Source organism: Oryza glaberrima, chromosome 5, assembly GCF_000147395.1.
Source record: "Oryza glaberrima chromosome 5, OglaRS2, whole genome shotgun sequence".
Lineage (NCBI taxonomy): Eukaryota > Viridiplantae > Streptophyta > Magnoliopsida > Poales > Poaceae > Oryza > Oryza glaberrima.
Genome location: NC_068330.1, coordinates 9,628,113 through 9,648,298, shown reverse-complemented (window position 1 = coordinate 9,648,298; position 20,186 = coordinate 9,628,113). Strand labels below are relative to the sequence as shown.

The window sequence follows — 20,186 nt, the reverse complement described above, 5'->3', positions numbered from 1 at the left end:
CATGTATTCTCAATCTAGTTCACTTGTGAAGGATAAAAACTAAAGCTATAAGTGAGACCAAATTTAGTTGCACAATATTCATCCAATGGCAACATATTCTGTCACTATAAATAAGTAATTAACGAACATGATACATGATACAAACATGCTACAATTGATGAAAGGATCAACGTCTAACATATCAACACTAGGAATTTACGGTGAAGAGGAGGCTCCAAATTGGGGTTTCAATTACATTGCAAGCCTCTGTATACCTGAACTTGTGCTTCTGGGAATAGAATCACTTGCTACACAAGAAGCATAATGGCATGGAAGAAGAAGAAGAAAAAAAACAGAATAGACATGCCAAATCTACGATTGCAAGGTCCCAAACAGTGGGGCATGATCATCTTTCAATGATCTGTCAGCTGAACCTGCAAGAACTGCATACCATTCACTGTGAAGAACAATTAGCTCCCCATTTTGATGCTGTTCAATGTTGGCTCACCTTGAACCTCCTGTTTCACTGGCTTCTTGTCCTCCCTGGATGATGGTATTGACAATGGCATTGAGCTGGCTGCAGCAGCTGCAGCCGCGGCGAATGCCAGCGCCGGCTGCTGCATGGCATTGAACTTGAGCAGCTTGTCTCTGTTTGCCTCGCTGCTCTTCGGAATCTTCTTCTTGGGCGGCGGTGCGGCAGCGGGCTTCTTGGCTTCTCTGGCCTCCGCCTCAAGCGCGCGGAAGGCCGCGTCAAGCATCTCGCGGGAGCGCTTCCGCGCCACGGCCGCTTCCCGGACGCAGCGCTCCGCATCCTCTCGGGCCGCGGCGGCGGCGCGAGCGACTGAATCGTGGGCCAGCCGCGCGGCGACGAGGAGGACTCGCGCGGCGCGCTCGTCCAGCGCGCGCCGGCCGCCCCCCGCGGGCGTGTAGGAGAAGGGCTTGCCCTCGGCTGCGGCGGCGCACGAGGGGCAGACGAAGGAGGCAGAGTCTGGGACACAGGAGTGGTGCGCGACGAAGAGGCCGCAGCTGGAGCAAGCGGCGGTAGGTCCCGGCGGGGAGAGGATGGGATCGAGGCGGGGCTCCTGGACGGCGGTGGCGGCGGAGGCGGAGGCGGAGGCGGGAGGGAGGAGGAGGAGGCAGGCGGAGCAGAAGGCGGCGGGGTGATAGAGCAGGACACAGGAGGAGCAGAGGCGGCAGAAGACGCCGTCGTGGCGGACGTGGTGGAGGGGCCAGGCGTCGCGGCCGGATGCGCACCGGTCGCCGCCGCAGCCACGAGGGATGGAGCCGGCGGAGGGCGACGGGCGGAAGGGAGGCGTCATCGCCGCCGTGGCGGCTTCGATGCGAGAGGAGAGAGGACGGGGAGGATTAGGGTTTCTCTGGGGAAACGCTGCCACCAAACGGCTCAAAGGAGGAATTATCCCATTTTCTCCTCTTCGAAATGGTACAAGGCGGAAATGGCGAAACTGCGTAACACCCATGAAATTTCGATTCTAAACATGATAAAAAATCGGAATAATCCAATTCTAAAATTCAAAATTGGAAATTTAAATAATATTTACTGCCTCTTAGACATAGTTGTTAACAAAGTAAGTATAATTAAATGAGAAAAATGTTGTGATTGGTTGAGAAGTGGATGTAGGTGGGAAAAGTGAATGGTGGAGGGTTATAATTAGATTGAAAAAGAATATTGGTGGAAAAGTTATTATATATTAGAATAAATTCTGAGTGCAAGAAGTTATTATATTTTGGAATATAACAAAATAAAATCAAATATTAATTATTTTCTAAAAACAATTATTATGGATTAATTATTTAAGAAAAATATTTTGCAAATAAAAAATATTTATTGAGAATTTCTATACAGTTGCCTGCAAATTTTTTTTGTTTTTATCTGCTGAATTTGTGGATGTCTGATCCTCCTTCAAGAATCTTTTTGCACTATATCTCCTTGTTGTGTCGAAGCAAAAGTACGTAGGGGCCCATGGTTTTTGATGAAGACACAGCTAGCTCTGATACCAACTGATGAGGATGTTGCGTCTCGATCTTCCAATAAGTATTGATAACTCTTGATTTGGTGGAAACTTGACACATAAGATCCAGCTTCTGATCAACATGACCTGAACCATGCAATCACAGCACCACGTCTTCTCTAGTTATCAATCGTGCACTGCCCGGTTGACCTCACCGAGAAGGCTAATCCCTGCATGCGAATTGAAGAACACAAGTAAGAACAAGATAGATTGCAACACAATTTGCATATGAATGATTAAGCACTCGAATTTGGAGTTCCACAAACCGATCTAGTGGCGAAACGTCAATGTCAGAAATAATCTAAACAAAACCCAACTCTAAACGATGACGTCTACTGAATAAATATGATTAGGGATGTCCTAGGGTTGCCCTAGGGTGCACACCCCCTTAGACTAAGCCCACGACACAATGACAAAGCCCAAAACCCTAATCAGATTCGGACTGGATAATGTACGCGGCTTGTTTTGCAGATTCCCGACAGCTCGGTGGGAACTGTGACGTGGGACCAAAACCATCTGAAAGTAGACTCCATAGGCTTTCCAACAAGTACTCATGGGCCCTGAAATTTCTTCTAGATCAGTAGCTAGGTCCGTTTGAAGTTGATGCTGTCAGGAGACCCGAATCTGAATCCAAAATGTGTAGAACTTTATCTCTTATCTTCTATGGACCAAACGTGACATGGCTAGGTAGAAGTTAACTTGGAGAATGTCTTGATTTAGTCCCCAATCAACTTCTTTGATCATCCATGCATTCTTTATGCTCGGTCTCCTTTTCTTCATCCACGCAACTAGCTCTGCAAACGAGTAGAATATACAAAACTCATGGTGTAGTAATGTTTGCTCAAATATATAGTAAGTAAATCTAATATAGAACATATGCACCTTTGGTTGATAAATACATAAGTTAGTCATGGTCATATCCGAACTAGTTGTGTTCTCATCACTCTTGTACTTTATTAGGAAAGCATAGAGATTGTGATGTCTTTCACTAGAGATTTTTTAAACACTTCATATGTGATATTGTTTTTCCTTCTTCATTTGTTGTTGTTGAAACACATTTGGATGATCCATTGAACTCGTCTTCTCATGTCTAGAAAATACATCTCTCTGAGCTATTGTTTATATGCACAGATGATTTTCTTTTGCTGCTATGTTGGACTATTGAAGTGCTGATTAATTTCTGGCTTTCTTGCTACTGCCTTGGCTCGCGAGCTAAACAAGCTAGCTCGAGCTTGCCAACAAGCCGAGCCGAGCTAGCTCGTTATACTAACGAGCTTGACCAAGCTGAGCCGAGTCGAGCCGAGCTGAGCTAGCTCGGTTTCTACCCCTAGGAACACCACAACAAAATTAATTCAAATGACACATTAGGCCTGACAACAAAAGAAAAACAACAACGAACTAGGGGGCCTACAACTCCATCTTCACAGGCGCCCACCTGGATATAAGCCAACACTCCATCTAAGACTTTTTCTTCAAAAAGCTTCACTGACAAGAGGGGAAAAGATTATTGAGCAAGAATGAGTACAACCGCCGTACTCAGCAAGCCATACCAAAAATGAATTATAATGCAAAGGGAAACAAGGAGTTGGCATAATAGGGTTTGTTGGTATTTCTTAACGACATTACTAGAAATATAATTCCCAGCAATGGCGCAGAAATACTCCTGGTATATTATGGTTACAGAGTTCATCCGCAAGCGCATAGATATACCATTGTAGCATTTCACCCGAGAGTATTCCAAGGGTATCGTATTTATTTAATCTAGTGGGAAGATCATGGTAGAGAGAACGTGACTAATAATTTATACATTACTTGTGATAATCATAGTCTAAGCAGGGGTTAAGATAATCCAAGAGTAGAGTGACACACAAGCAGTATGCTACTCATTCTCATACTAAAATATCTAAGCTAAGTGGAAAGAAAAGAGAAAGAGAATCTATTCCTATACTTCTAATATACATAGTATACATACATTCTAGTCATCTGATATACTAGCTAATACCCTCTATTCGATGCCCTCCTGGTACTTCAAGAAGCCACCCTTGACTGCCGAGTTCCTTACGACAGCCTGTCATGACCATACAACCGGGGCTAAATACGGAGGAATACCCTCCCCAGGAAATTAACTTAGGACTATATACACGCGTGGAGGAATACCCGTACTGAGCTGTCACCATCAGCGGCCCACCTCTCATCCGCATCATATAACCCCAAATAATGATATCCCGTAATCTAGATAGCACGTCTAAACTACCAGATACTACTCTAATATCATCGTCATGACATAGAGTAATTGCATATGCAAACATTATACCCGCGCTAAAGCATCTCCCAGATAAGCTAGCAGCATATTTAGTATAACATGAACATAATGTAAAGTTAGCATTCATATACTCGAAAAGTATTTCAATACCATAAATGTATAAATAAGAGTATTCTAAATAAAGTACAAAGCTTACAAAAGAGAAGAGAAGAGCTACTAGAGCCATACTAAACTCTTCTGAAGGCTTCTGGACTCCGATTTCTACTCTATTCCTATTCCACTAGCTAGATAACACTAAACTAAACTTGAGAGAATATGAGAGAGCTCTTGCTTGAGGTGTGTAAGTGAAGTGAGGATGAGAGCTCCTTTTATAGCCTCCTAATGACGGTTGTGACGGTTGGAAAGGTCGGTAATACCCACCAACCGTTATTGGAGAGCCATCTCAGCCGTCCAGGAGAAACCTGGATAAAATGGCGCTGCGGGGGGTTTGGCCAAACCATGGGTCAGCAAAACCTAGCCCAAAAGCGGCAGGTGGCCTCCTCCATTGCTCTCTTCCGTAGACTTGTGGATTTTGGCTCAATTCATCATGTCAATTATGAGTTCTTGGCCCATTCATACATAAGTCTGATCCTCGACATCGTCCAATTGATTTATCATCTGAGTTGATGTCGATTCTCCTCCACTTTATGGTTATTTTCTGCAAAAGGTTAGTGAACCTAATACCGGTGGAATATTATTATTCTAACATGTATATGCATTGCAAGTATAACTAGTTCTCCTCTATTTTGGTAATATTGACGGTCAAAACTGATCACTAACGCCCGTCAACAGGGTTCATTTTTGCGTAAAGACAAAGTTGAAATATTTTAATGTTTTTAATAGCATAGTTTAAACTTGGTTCTTTTTCTAAGCAATATTATCACAGTAGTGAACCCACACATACCTACCTTAAACCAAGGTTATCCACTTGTCCAAAGTGCCATGAATTCCAACCATTCTTAGAAGCAAAACACTAAATTGCGTACATTGCTAGGCTTGCCCATAACCGAGGGCACGGCTATTCGAATAGTTTTACTCTAATCAGAGGTGTATATTTTTACCCACAAGACACAATAGTCGATTTCATGTCAGCCATGCATCGTGATACCTGAAAGATATCCGAAAAGTCAAGATCATAACAAGACTATCCACCTAGCTCAACCCAAAATGAAAGGGCCCATTAAGATTTCGCTGCCTGCGGGTCCCCGATAAGGTAAAGGTTGCCGAATCCCACGGGACGAGGCATGCCCCCTTTGCACCAGGTCAAAGTCGGCCTCCCCTGGCCCCAAACTTACCATATCGATGGCCTTTGTTTTGAGATGATCTAGACATATAGCCAGACCTTACCCATTAGATTTGTGGTTGCACTGTTATGCTTCGCAACAAAGGCCCGATGACCAGTCCTTATAGTGACCGAGATGGCTCTATCAAAACCATGCACCTTTGTCTCACCAAATAGGATTATAGAATTTTGAATGAGATTCCATCATGTCCTGCCTCAACTAGCCACCTAGTCATCATTGTTACCCACATTCTAATTTGTGAAAAGGGGCTCTATGTTGGATCATATATAAGCCCATCCTAGACCAACTAATAAGTCCATCATATAGGGCCTATTTGGCACACATCCAGCTCCACCTCTCCTAAGGCTGGAACCCAGCCAAACAGTTTCAACTCGACCTAAAATGAGAGCGGAGCTAGATGGAGCGCTCTCACAAAATGAACTAGAGAGGTAGAGCTGAGTTTAGGCTGCTCCACAACTCTACTCCTGATCCAACTCCAAGAGCTAAATTGAGGAGTTGAAGCTCTACTAAACAAGCCCATAGGGTGCCATACTAATCATTTTATCGTTTTACTAAGGTTGACAAGAGTATGGGTAGCAATTCAACAATATGGCTATATAACAAGGATCATAGAAATATTAACTGTTAAATAAACAATAGTGAGCGTCATATAATTTATAAAAGTGATGCATATACAAGTGAATCAACATAGTTTTTATAATAATGGGATTCAATATGTTTAAAGAACATAGTATGACTTGCCTTACTCAAAGAAATGGTCTTTTGACATGATATGCATTTCGGGAATTTTTGAAACGACGACAACAACACGACTAAACAAAACAAGGCAAAAACACTAAGCAAAAGACAAACAGTAAGCAAAAGCACATAAATTGGTTCTTCTTGATTTAACAAGAAATTAGAGACTTGAACAGGTCAATTTAGAGTTCGTATGGCCGATAAGCGATCATCCGAAGTTATATTAAGTTCAAGTTGATATTTCCAAATTGTTGAATTATTTTGGAACTATAAAATTATTAAAAAAATGCCTGTGCATTGCAACGGGTAAAAATTCGATCCAACCCACAATTAAAGCCATAGGCCAACTCGCACAGCCTACTGCGTTTTCAACCACCAGACACTCCTATGACCATATGCCGGAGCCAATTCTCTCCATCAAATCGGGTTGTCAAAACTCAAAATTAGTTGAGGACTTTTGATCTACTTGATCTCCTCTTTCTGTTTTTTTTTTCCAAAATCGTAATAAATCCGCAAAATTTTGTTTTTCCAAAATCAGAACAAATTCACCAAATTTGGGATAAAGTGAATTAAAAACAAACTGAAAGAGGAATTGTGAGAAAAATGACAAGGGAGGAGGGGGAATTGATTTTAATTTGCAATCAATTGGAGGAGAAAACGCACGGGGAAATAGATTGACGTGGTGGCGGTGCTAGGGTTTTGTCATGCCCAGAAATTCCCGAATAGAATTCCAAGCAGAATGTGCATTAAAATCCCTGTCCAGGACCGGCCAGGGTACACAAACGACAATGTTGACATATAGATCCATGTCTTACAAATATTATAAAAGTCTTACATAAATGTAGTGGAAAATAAAAGATAACTGGTGCTAAGCCTTGACTTGGATTGCAGCAGGAACACCACTCCACAGGCATCCTCGATGGCACGGACGAAGCCTACTCGTCGGAACAGCCACCATCTGACGCATACTCAAACTCTGAGGTTGGGGAAAAGTAGAGCAAGACTGAGTACAACCACCGTACTCAGCAAGTCATACCGGAATAGGGGGTATGATGCAGGATATAACCAAAGGATAGCTAGAGCGGTTCATTTGCATAAAGCGAGCATTTATAAACAGTAGTTGAAAACAGTAAAACAGTTGTAAGTAATTAATGAATATTGCATCACCACCGCTCAGCGCTACACCACGCTGACATAGGCCTAAACCACCACCTGCACTAAACCAGTTCATTAAACTACACTAGGATGAAACTAATCACGGTGAATCTGGTTGACCGCCCATAACTGCGGACTCGGCTATTCGAATAGTTTTACTCTGATCAGAGGTGTACAACTGTACCCACAAGACACAGCCCCACGACACGTTACCGTGCACCGACATGCCACCACGACATACCGGAAAGAGGCCGTGACAGGACCCTTCGCATAACCCCCTCTAGCCAAGCACACCACACCTCAGGTTTCACCCCGTCCCCTGCGGGCAACGGGCAGTCCCCTCTCGTGCCTAGGTGAATCCGGAAGCGACAGAGGTTGTCGCAGGGCCCGTCCCGCTCCATTACACCCACCCTTGCCTGGGAGCGTCGGCTAGAGAAAAGCTACACTACAGGCCCAGCCGTTGCCCACGCTGGCTTGTGGTAAGTACGATAAGTTCTTCCAGGGCATCCCGTGAACCGGTTCTTACTTGCCATGGGTGTGACTAGCAAAACCATGCACCCACAGCCCACCATTGGTATATTTTAATTTGCCAACACCATAGCGGTGGTACATGTCCAACATTAAGCTAAACCAATGTCTAACATTTAATGTGAATCCCCCATTGTATGCTAGTTCAACTAAGCATGGCTAAACACATCCTAAACCAACATCTAAACATGTAATAACCCAAGCTAGCAAAGAAATGATGGTACACCAATCATATAGCTGAGTACAGTAGGTAATATCCATACAGTGTTATTGTAAAACAATGCATAATTTAGAGAGAATAAATGAGAATTTGCAATATAGGATCAATATGATCAAGAGACAAGCATGACTTGCCTTGCTCTGCTGCTGGAGGAACCTCAGCTACAACTTCGAAATACACCAGAGCGTCAGGAGAGCCGGAATCTATGCGACATACAAAGCAAACAATACAAACAAGCTATAAGACTGCTGGAACAGAGAACAAGACTATTTTTAATGGATTCTTTGCATTTTTCTTGATTTACTGAGACTTGAATGGGTTTAAACGGAGCACGGATGAATTTGATATGATTTTTAGAATATTCACTGTGTTTTTACTCTAAACAGAAAACCCTTAAATGATTTATTGCGCAATTTAATTCTGGAGAGAGAGAGCGGCGCTGACATGCAGGCCCCACATGGAAGTGGCTCGGGACACCGGTTCATGATGGATCGGGTCCATGGACCGGGGAGGGGGCGGCGCACCAGGTGGTGCACGCGTGACACCTACGTGGCACGCACGTGGCGGCCACGTGGCAGCCACGCGGGTAGCCGGATGGACGGCCCCGATCCACCCGGGATGGATCAGACGGCGGAGGGGCGGCACGCGGCCGGCGCGCACGGGCGGCTCAAGCCGGCCCGGCGGCCATGGCGCGGTGGCGGCGCGGTACCAGAGGCGACCGGCGGATGGCGGCGGCGATGTGGTGGACGGCTATGAGACAGCGCTACCAGGGGAAAAGAGAGGGGGAAGAAGGAGGGGGCGTCCTCACCGAAGGGGTTCGACCAGCGTGGAGGGAGACGACGGCGAACGGCGACGAGGAACGATGGAGGGAGGTCGACGAGCGGCAGACGGGGGGGGGGGGTCCGGGACGACCTAAGGAGCAAAATGGGAGAAGTTAGAGAGGGAGAGAGAGATCATGAGGGCAGGAACACCGGCCGAAGGTGACGGCCATGGCCGAACTCACCGGCACACGGTGCGGAGTGGGTTCCGGCGGCGGAATCCGACGGCGAAGGGGTGGACGGGGTAGCCCTCGGGCTCGCGAACCTGAAGGTGGCTACGGCGCGGCTCAGCGGTGGTTCTAGCGGCGGCGAGCGGCGGCCGAAGGTGGCTAAGGCGGCGGCGGCGGCGGCGCGTGCACGGCACTAGGGCGGTAGAGGGCACGGGAGAGCTCGGCGAAATGGGGAAAAAGAGAGAGGGAGGGGCGGTGATGCTTAAATAGTGGAAAGAGGAACTCGGGGAGGTCAGGGAGTGGGCCGATTTCGCCAGGGAAGTGGGGAGTGGAGAGAGAGGGTGGCCGGCAGGATTCAAAAATTGAATCCTGGCCGTTTCGGCGTGGGCGCGGGCGCGGGCGAGAGAGAGGGGGAAGTGGGCGCGGGAAGGCGCAGGAAAGGCGGCGACGTGGGCGGCGTGGCCCAGGAGGCGCGGGAGAGGCGGTTGCGGGCTCGGGCGGCGCCGGCCGGAGGTTGGGGGAGGACCCGACAGGTGGGCCCCACCTGTCGGTGACCCTAGGTGAGAGAGGAAGGGCGTGGGCTTAGCTGGGCCGTGGCCTTCGGCCAGCCCAGCAAGGGCGTGGGAAGGAGGAAGAAATGGACTGGCGGCTCATTAGGGAAAAATGAGGGAAGAAGGAAAAAAAGAATTCCAGGGATTTAAATAATTGCTCGTGCTCAATTTTAATTGATTAAAATTATTTCTAGGGTTCTGAATCTTCAAATAAAAATCCTGTTAGCACATTTTGGCATGAAGAACCCAAGAAAAATTCCGCATGTCAATTCTGATTATTAATTGCATTTATTAAATTAGGGTTTCTCTCTTACAATGCCACAAATATTTTCTTGGGATGTTTTATTAATTAAATTTAGGCTTGGGAAGAACTCCGGGGTGTGACAGGTTCGGTCCGGCAACGGTGGCATGCAACAGATCGGACGAGTTGGAAAAGAACCGGCCAGGGAAAAACCGGATGGAAAAAACCGGCTAGGGAAATACCGAAACGGAAAAAAAATAGCGGAAGCTCTACTTATTTTTTTTTGGCCGTTATAAGGGAATCGGACTTTTCTTTTAGCGGATTTTTTTGCTATTTTTTTTCTTTTTTTATGGACGGTTTATTTCACCCCTTTTTAAGGGAATCGGATTCTTTTCGCCCCTTTTTTTAATTACGAGCGACATATACTTTTATTCTTTTTAAGACCCAATTAATTTGCACGGATGGAAACATAGAATTAAAACCGATTCAAATACAGATGACGTACCAAAGTACTGGCAAAAACATCTTCAACTTTTATAATAGTAGAGATTTGTAAAGCCACATAAGCATCCACATGCGCAAACACGCTGTTGTAGGTGGGATGGAGATGGCAACCAGCATCGGCGACATAGGACTAGAGGTCACTAGTGCATGGCGGCATGGCAGCGCAGGGCTTCCGGCGGTCTCCGGGTGAAACAAAGGTTAGGCCGGGGAAGAGGAGGTAGCTACAACGCCGAGGAGGTGGCACTGGGGTCTGGTGCTGCTCTGCTGCATCGTTGTGTCTTCTCTTCAGCCACACACACACGCCCACACACACGCGTCCCTAATGGACTCAACTTTATACACAGCCCATTAGGGCCAAATAAGGTGGCGCGGCACCGTGTACAGAAAAAATTCTCTGTAATAAAACAGTGATTGCGGTCTCTCTTGAATAGATATGGAGATGAGGTCAGACCCATTTGAAAGTAGATTTGATGAGCTTTCCATGAAGTAGTTGAACGCCCAAAACAGAGTTCGCATGAAGTCGTGGCGGTCATCACAAGTTGGGATTGTTCTGCAGTCTGAATCTAGCCCGTGTGAATACTCTCCCCTTTTGATCCTCTCCGTCATTCCTAAGCAAAACAAGGTGCATGCATCTCCAGGGTATAAAAAGGACATCAACTCACGAGAGAACTCTACTGTTAATTGAGTTGACGTGCATGAGCGTGGGTAATAGGACCATGAAGTTGTACTTATGTAGGCGTGGATGTATCGGCGGTATTAATGTCCTCATCACCTTGAGAATGTTGAGCATACTTTATAAAATGTTTTACCATTTACAAATAAAATGCATGTTTTGCTAATTGCATGGTATTATGGGATTACCTATCTGTTTGCTTGTGCCATGTTTACTTAATATTCATCATTTGGCAAACTTGGGTGATAATTTGACTAGCTTGCGTCACTTGTATTGACCTTGCTAAATTATATATATGCTTAGCCATGATTAATTAATTATCACAAGCACACCTAATGGTTTAATCACACTATTTACATCTAGTATCTTGGTCAGCTGCAAGCTTGTTGGTGTTTGCTACACACACAGATACCATTGTAGCACTTCCCCTTAGAGTATTCCAAGGATATTGAACACATGGAACCTGTGTGTATATTTAAGAATATGATTCAACAAAGGACAACAACTAAATGGTAGGCTTAGAATAGAGAGAAATCCTATGTCTTCAACTAGCTAACTTAAGTTAAAGGTAAAACTCTTTCGAATGCTTTGGGCACCAGCCCTCTCCTGGTTTGCCAGGGTGAGTCTGGCCCTGAGCTCTATGATGTACCCGAACATGGAGGGATGCAAAGGATAGACAGGGCTGTCACCACCTGCCGCCTACCTCACTTTCCATGGAACACACAACAAACGAAGGTAACCTTTAACCTAGTGATAACAATCCGGCCCAGGTGGAGTTGGCCGAGGCCCAACAATTTAAGATAGCCCGGACCCCAACAGTTCTTAGGCACACCCACTTGAGGAAAGGCCCAATCTCCCTAGAAGACTAGTCCAATAGGGGAAGGGTGGCTCTCCCTTTTAAGGTGGCTTCCTCCTCTCAAGCTAAGCAAGGTGGGATTATTCAGAGGCTCACACGGTCGCCGCCCGACTTTTGCGTCTTTGCCAGCGGGAAATAGTGGAGGATGTCCTCATCACCTAGACACCACATCCGCGCTATCGATTACTAAGCATCCGCTAAGGTACAAGATCGGAGAGAGTGCCGTCACTCCGACACTCCTCTAGGACTCCAATAGAGAGAGTGCTGACAACTCCTAAACTCCACAGAAAGAATTCCAAAATTTCGGGCACTCCTTTTGGAGCTTCCCGTCGCTCTCTTTCCATATTTTAACTCTACTAGAGAGTATCCTAAATATAAAAGTGAGTTATACTCCACTTGAGTTGTGTGTTTTCAGAGTGAGAGCTTCCCATCTTTATATAGTGTTGTATTGACGGGTTGGAGGTCAATTAAGCCCAGGACCATGCATAACCGCCAATGGGGAGTCATCAGGAGCGTACACGTGGAACCAAATGGTGAGGGGCACCAGAGTTGGTTCGCTCGAACAGGGAGTTTGGCCAAACTTCTGGCCCACTTCCCATCCACTGCATTAGCTGGAAGGTTGCCTGGTGGGCCCCCAACATGATGTAATTTGGTTGGGCTCAATTCTATGTGGTATTTATTGACAGGTGGGGCCTCCAATCCATGTAAACGCATCCGATTGTCCGGAGGTGTATTTAGTCGCATGGCGGGTGTTTTTCATCCATAATTCACCTGCATACAAGTATTTACCAAGACTTTGTGGAAATGCTTAGTAATAACCACTACCTCTGAGTTTGATATTACATTTTATATTCTTTCATTTGCTTTTATGCAGGAATTGACAGTTGGATTTGGTACGCAAGGACTGTCAACAGAGCTCGAGATATTTGACCATGGTATAATGATCATAATTACTCAACTAAAATATAGCTTAATGGTGGGCTCTAGGTTCATGGTTTTGATCGTCGCACCCACGGCAATTAAGGACAGACTCATAGGTAATCCCTGGATGATTTACCATGCTTACAACAAATAAGCATGGGCAACTGCTGAACTTGTATAATAGGTTTTCCATTTCTGACGTACCTAGACAAGGGTGGGCGTGATGTTGTTTGGATGGACCATGCGGTGGTCTATGCGGTTTCCGGATTCACCATGGAACAAGGGGGCAGCCCACCTTGGTTTTAAAGGTGGGTGTGAAACCTGCAGTGTGGTGCGCTTGGTTAGAGGGAGTTATGCGAAGGGCTTTGTCACGATTTCTCCCTTTGCGGTACCATGGTGGTACTTCAGGGGCATGGCAACATGTGTGGAATCGTGTCTTGTAGGTATAGTTGTGCACCTCTGGCTAGAGTAAAGCTCTTCGAATAGCCGTACCCGTGGTTATGAGCGATCGACCAGCTTCGCCGTGATTAGTCCCACACTGAAAAGAAAACTCAACTGAGGTATAAGCTAAGTCCTCAGTTGAGTTTTGCCTATGGAGTGGAGTTGAAGTACAGCTAGGATCGCCTTTTTTCACTACTGCTTTCTTTTCAGTGTGAGGACTAAGTGCCTCTTCTGTACTTATTGACAATTTACTTATATTTGGATCTATATTTTAATTTGTCGTTTTGTGTACACTGATTTGATTCTTAGATAGAGATTTATAGACAAAACAGTTTGGAAATTTAAATAAATTTCTAGGCGTGACATGCATCGAGGCGGGCATAGAAGCTCTTTATGTTGGTGGGGGCCATGGCAGTACAAAGGGCGAAGGCCTTGTAGAGCGGGTTGGTCAAATGCCGTGTTGAAGCATTTCCATTCAGGATGGAATTTTGGCGTAGACTCTTTAGTTGAAGGTGGTATTCTAGCAAAGCCCATTTAAATAGTGACATTTCAGTAAATCCAATCTTTTGCGATGGTATATATGTAATTTTCTCTCAAGCATGAAAAACTAAGAAATCATATCAAAGTATAAGTTCAGACCAAATTAATTCACATTAGCATAAACACATTTCATAAATATACATATGAAACAACTAAGAAGTCATAAACATTAAATATCAAACGCAAAAACCAATTTTTATTTCGAAACCAACTCTGACTCAGAGTCAGTCGGACCGTTCGGGCCTCCCATGCTGGTCGGTCCGCAAATTCCAGGCCCAGTCGGTCCGGCCCAGCCTATGCCGAAAAAACTTATTCACCATAAGCCCGGGCCTCTTGGCCCAACCATTCCGTTCCATCCGGTCCCATCCAGAAAGCAAAGCACTTGCTTAATTTCATCACAGCCACTTATCTTTGATAACTTTTCATCACATAATTAAATCATCACATGATTCTACATATATACTCCATGTTGATTTTTCTTATAACCTCACATGGGAAATACAAGATAGGGTAACGGACCCATTAACATATCCAAATTAGAAGGCATGTGCCTTGCACTTCTAAAGTCCTATTTGATGCAGATTAAGCAGTATATCAATTACCAGAGAACCGAAACCCAATTAGCGTCGCGGTGTGTACTACGTTCATACGGAATCTTAACTACCATACTCATATTCTAGCCCCTAGCTAGATCTAAACGCACAACTACCATCTCCTCTAGAATGTATCGACCATTTTATATATAATCTTGGTTGATGATTGCATTGCATTTTCTCCATTTCGATTAGCTGTTTGGCACAAATTGGCCATGTGATCGTCTCCAAAGCTATCCCTTAGTTCACGGCCCTACATGTTCTGCCACTTGTATAATTAATCACAACTATCGTAGCATAACCCCAGAAAAAATGTACTAATGCAGGGTTGACTTGCAGGAGATGTGTTGAGTTAACAATGACGCCTAATTAATTAATTTAGTTAATCCGTGGGGAAGGTACGGCCGGTACATCTACGCGTTGCCAGGATGCAGATTAATTTTTCTAAAGTTTTTCATGGAGAATATTTACTCTTGTAGCTGCTCCTGTATCAGTATGGTATAGCCTCTAGCTAGGTAGTAGGTAGTTATCAGGTTATTGTGATGGTGTGTTCATGCAGGCACGACACATGTCCATACTCTCATGTACAACTAGCTATAGTATAGCTTCGTTAAAGTAGTATACCATCATCAGGAATGTTCATGCATTAGGTGTAATAGCTATGAATATTACCAAAATGTACTTCAAAAATTTACTTTACCGTGTGTTTTATTTTTTCTCATAAAATTACTTTAAAAAACTTGAACAATGCACCGAGCATTTTATCTTATTTTTCATGAAACTTCCAGGCAAAGATTTAATATAACTTATACACATGCGAGAAATAATTGGGTACGAAAGGTACAACCATTTTATATTGTTATACAGCATTTCTAAAATGTGAACGCCATGTAAGCAGGTCACGCGTGACAGCACGATCAGCTTCATAATTATCTCAGTAACAGAACTGAACACATTTTATTTTCTGAATTTCGTCCATGATCCAAAGGCTGAAGACTCATGGATTCCACCGACTTTATTTACCAATATTAAGTGCATTAACTCAACACAGAGTATAATCCTTTTTGAATCGTGTACCTATTGAAATTTTGAGCACAAAGGATTCCCTCACATGCAGGAAAGTCTGTCAGTAGGGATCTCACATGGAAGCTGGAATTTCTCCGGACAAAGAAAATTTCTTACAGCATCAAGAACATGGAGAACACGTCAGAAACTAATTTTCTTTTACGAGTTTGAAAACTTGCTGCTTCAAAGTCAAAGAAGGAACCACCAAGCCGCCATGGTTTCTCCACCAAGAGGAAAACAAATACACATAATTACGGCATAAACACACAGATGCTAATCCCTGCTATAAAATGCAGAGTCAAGCTGCTAGGAAGGCCACTGCAGAACATAGCTAGCTCAAGAGTGCAGTTCTACAGCAAGTTCTTCCATCGTCTTTACCAATTAACACAATGGCAATGCCAGTAGTACAAGTGCTTCTTCTTTGCGCATTAGCTTATCAAGCAGTCGACGCCCAGTGGACACCAGCCACGGCAACGTTCTACGGCGGCAGCGATGGCGCTGGTACCATGGGTACGTTCGTTTATCTTCCTCCATTTCTGCAAAACGTTTTCTTTTTTTTTTCCTTTCTGGAGAAATGTGCATGCATATTGATGATGTTGATTGTGCGTGCATATGCATGCAGGAGGCGCGTGTGGATACGGCAACCTGTACAACGCCGGGTACGGGCTGAACAACGCGGCGCTGAGCTCGGCGCTGTTCAACGACGGCGCCATGTGCGGCGCGTGCTACACCATCGCCTGCGACACCAGCCAGTCCACGTGGTGCAAGCCCGGCACGTCCATCACCATCACGGCCACCAACCTGTGCCCGCCCAACTACGCAAAAAAAAGCGACGCCGGCGGGTGGTGCAACCCGCCTCGCAAGCACTTCGACATGTCGCAGCCGGCCTGGACCTCCATCGCCATCTACCAAGCTGGCATCGTCCCCGTCAATTTTAAGAGGTATACGCGAAATCGCAAAACACAAGTCACTACTACAGAAACCGGCCCCTTCATATAAGATATATATCGATCGGTTCGTTGTGTCAGGTTTTAAACCGGCAGTGACATGAACATGTGCTTATGAGCGGCTGTGTGTGCATTTTTAGGGTACCGTGCCAGAAGAGCGGGGGCATCAGGTTCACCATAAACGGGAGGGACTACTTCGAGCTGGTGACGGTGTTCAACGTGGGAGGCAGCGGCGTGGTGGCGCAGGTGTCGATCAAGGGGTCCAAGACGGACTGGATGGCGATGAGCAGGAACTGGGGCCAAAACTGGCAGAGCAACGCCTACCTCAACACCCAGAGCCTGTCGTTCAAGGTGAAGCTCGACGACGCCCGCGAGGTCACGGTGTGGAACATCGCGCCCTCCAACTGGAACTTCGGCACCACCTACACGTCCAACATCAACTTCTAGTTTGTTCAACCAAGAATTTAGTCAGCATCTTGCTGGGAGCAAATTATATATATCTACCTCGATTAATTATTATAATTACTAGTATATATATATGACTTAATTATTAGGACGAATTGTCATTATTGACGATCGATGTATTGTCTAGGACAGATATTCGTCGGCTTATGTAAAGGTAGGCAGAGAGCGATGTTCTTTTTGGAAAATCAGTTCTGTTTGCCGGTTTCTACTCTTGATCCTGCGCTGCAATATTACTGCGGTTGTATTATACTTGGATAGAGGCTTGGTATCTGAGCCCTCTAAGTAATCAATTAATGCAGTATTTACATTTAATAAATAGATCCAAATTACTTTATTGTTTTTCGTGTCAATCTGTCACGCCTGATGCAGAGTAGCCATCGGGCAGGACCTAAAATAGACTATGGGTGTAAGTGGTAAGTGGGCCGCTGAGCCATGTAAGAAAAGGGAGTTGGGCCTGCGCGCCTGGGAAGTGTGATGCGGGTTTTCGTACTATAAATAGTACATGAAACAACTGTAAGATTCAGATATGAAAAAGAAGAGAAATCAATCTCAACTACCCCAAATTTTGTCTCTTCTTCCGCTCAATCTGAACCTTCTTCCTCCTCAATTCTCCGTCTCAAATGATTCTGGAGGTGAAGGCGGCGGGGTGTTACAGTGGTATCAGAGATAGGTTTCGAGCCCATCGGGAGGAGTAGTTCATTATGGCGCTGGCCAAACTTAGCGCTCCGCTGCGGGTCGCCATGGAATCCATGGAGAGCAAATTGTTGGCTAAGATGGAGGAGATGACGACGAAGATGGAGATACTGGACAAATGTCTTGGGCAACAAGGTGACCATATCTCTCAAGTAAGTTCTAAGGTGAATCTGGCGATGGATTCATTGGGGAAGATGCAGCAGCTCTCTTTGGCACAAGCTATCAAGAGCAAGGCACCGCTGCAAGTGGAGATTCCCACACACACTTCGGGTGGAATTCTGGGCACGCTGCCGGGCAATTCATCGAACATCGCAGGTGCATCTAAACCTCCACTTCGCTCTCCCCCCACAGTTACAATTATGCCTTTTACATGTCGGGAGTCTGAGGATGGGGCGAACCTAGCAGAGCAGAGGGTAATGGGGGCCCTGCTGGTGATGGGGGTAGAAGGAAATCACATCTCCCTAAAATGGAACTTCGTAAATTTTCAGGCAGCGATGTTCGCATTTGGTTAGACAATTGTGAAACCTATTTTGTCATGTATCAGATTCTTGAGAATTTTATGATCTCTGGTGTTGTGTTACATTTGATTGGGGATGCGGCCCAGTGGTATCAGTCATTTAAGCTAGTGACTCCTGTTCATGATTGGCATCATTTTTGTCAAGCTGTTATTGAGGAATTTGAGTGTGAAACTGAGCATGAAACTACTTTTGCTCTGCAAACTTTTACTCAAACTGATTCTGTGGCTGATTATAAAAAAGCTTTTGACTCTTTGGTGTACCAAGTGCGCTTGTTTGATCTTGCTTATGGGGGTATGATGCTGGTCACTCGGTTTATTTTAGGGTTAAAGGAGGAGATTTGATCTGCTATTTTAGTGGCATTGCCAAGTACAGTTTCCCATGCAGCTGCTGTGGCATTGGCTCAGGAGGAGGTGCTATCTATGCAGTCTCATAAGTCTCATAAGAAGTTGCAATTTAAGCCTGTTGTTTACAAACCTGATCAGTCTGTTGTTTCAGTTGACACATCTCCTGTGAAGTTTGAAAAAGGGGACTTATGGAAGGCCAAACAGCTGAAGGATTATCGTCGGGCTAATGGTTTATGTTTTAAGTGTGGACAGAAGTATTCCCCTGAGCATAAATGTGTCTTACAAGGCAGTCAGCTGAAGCTTATGTAGACAACTGAGATTTTGTCTGATGAGCTGTTAGATGCTGTAGTCATAGGAGAAAGAGAAGAGACCGCTGATCTTTGTCATATTTCAGTGACTGCTCTGGCTGGTAGTTCTCATCCCCAAGCGATGTGACTCAGAGCCTTGGTGCAGAACAAGGTGCTTCTTATGCTCATTGATTCAGGAAGTTCTCACAGTTTTCTGGACTATGATTTTGCTCAATTGCTGGGTCTTCAGCTTGAAGAAATACCCCCTACAGTGGTGAAAGTGGCTAATGGGGACTGCATTACTTGTCGGCATCAGATTCCTGTCTTTTCTTGGTGGATACAAGGTCTAACCTTCTCCTATGATACGATAGTTTTACCTTTGGGGGGTCATGATGCTATACTTGGGATGGATTGGTTGGCTCAATGGGGTGATATGCAGTGTAATTGGGCAGAACATTCTCTGAAGTTTCATTACAAGGGGTGTCCTGTTCAGTTGACTGGGGTCCAGTCTTCTGACCCTCCTCTTCATTTATCCGAAATTTCATTGCATCAGTTTCTATAATGGCACAAAGGGTGTGACATTTGGGCTACTGCATTAGTAGCACCATCTTTTGCTCTCCCTACAGATCCTGTTGCTGTTGAACCGGTAATCCAGCAAGTGTTAGATGAGTTTCAGGATGTGTTCCAGGACCTCAAATCCTTAACTCCTCATTGAACTTTTGATCATGCTATCTCTCTTTTGTGTGATGCCACTCCGGTTAATAGCAAACCATGTAGATACTCCCCTCTCCAGAAAACTGAAATTGAAAGGCAAGTGACTGAAATGTTGGATTCAGGGCTGATTACACCAAGCATGAGTCATTTTTCCTCTCCTGTATTGTTGGTGAAGAAAAAGGATGGCAGTTGGAGGTTGTGTGGATTACAGAAAATTGAATGATATCACCATTAAAAGCAAATTTCCTATGCCGGTGATGGATGAATTACTGGATGAGCTTGCAGGCACTCAATTTTTCTCCAAACTGGATTTGAAAGCTGGGTATCATCAAATTAGGATGGTGGAACAAGATGAGTTTAAAATAGCCTTCAAACCTCACCATGGACAGTTTCAATTTCGGGTGATGCCCTTTGGTCTCACTAATGCACCCTCTACTTTTCAATGCCTTATGAATTCAGTCTTTGCTCCTTTTATTAGGAAATTTGTTTTGGTGTTTACGGATGATATTTTGGTGTATAGCCCAACCCTAGAACAACATGTGAATCATTTGAAACAAGTTTTTGCCATCCTACAGTAGCATTAGTTGTA

At 44.9% G+C, this 20,186-nt stretch overlaps 2 protein-coding genes across 2 annotated transcripts; one reads left to right on the top strand and one right to left on the bottom strand.

The window, feature by feature from the left end:
- Positions 1–94: 94 nt before the first annotated feature.
- LOC127773942 (uncharacterized) lies at positions 95–1,395 on the bottom strand. Its single transcript, XM_052300188.1, has one exon. The coding sequence runs from the start codon at positions 1,296–1,298 to the stop codon at positions 450–452; it is 849 nt and encodes a 282-aa protein (XP_052156148.1). The 5' UTR covers positions 1,299–1,395; the 3' UTR covers positions 95–449.
- A 14,545-nt stretch (positions 1,396–15,940) lies between these two features.
- On the top strand, positions 15,941–17,594 carry LOC127772806 (expansin-A33). Its single transcript, XM_052298783.1, has 3 exons — positions 15,941–16,139; positions 16,252–16,570; positions 16,717–17,594. The coding sequence occupies exons 1-3, from the start codon at positions 16,019–16,021 to the stop codon at positions 17,021–17,023; spliced, it is 747 nt and encodes a 248-aa protein (XP_052154743.1). The 5' UTR covers positions 15,941–16,018; the 3' UTR covers positions 17,024–17,594.
- The last annotated feature ends 2,592 nt before the right edge of the window (positions 17,595–20,186 follow it).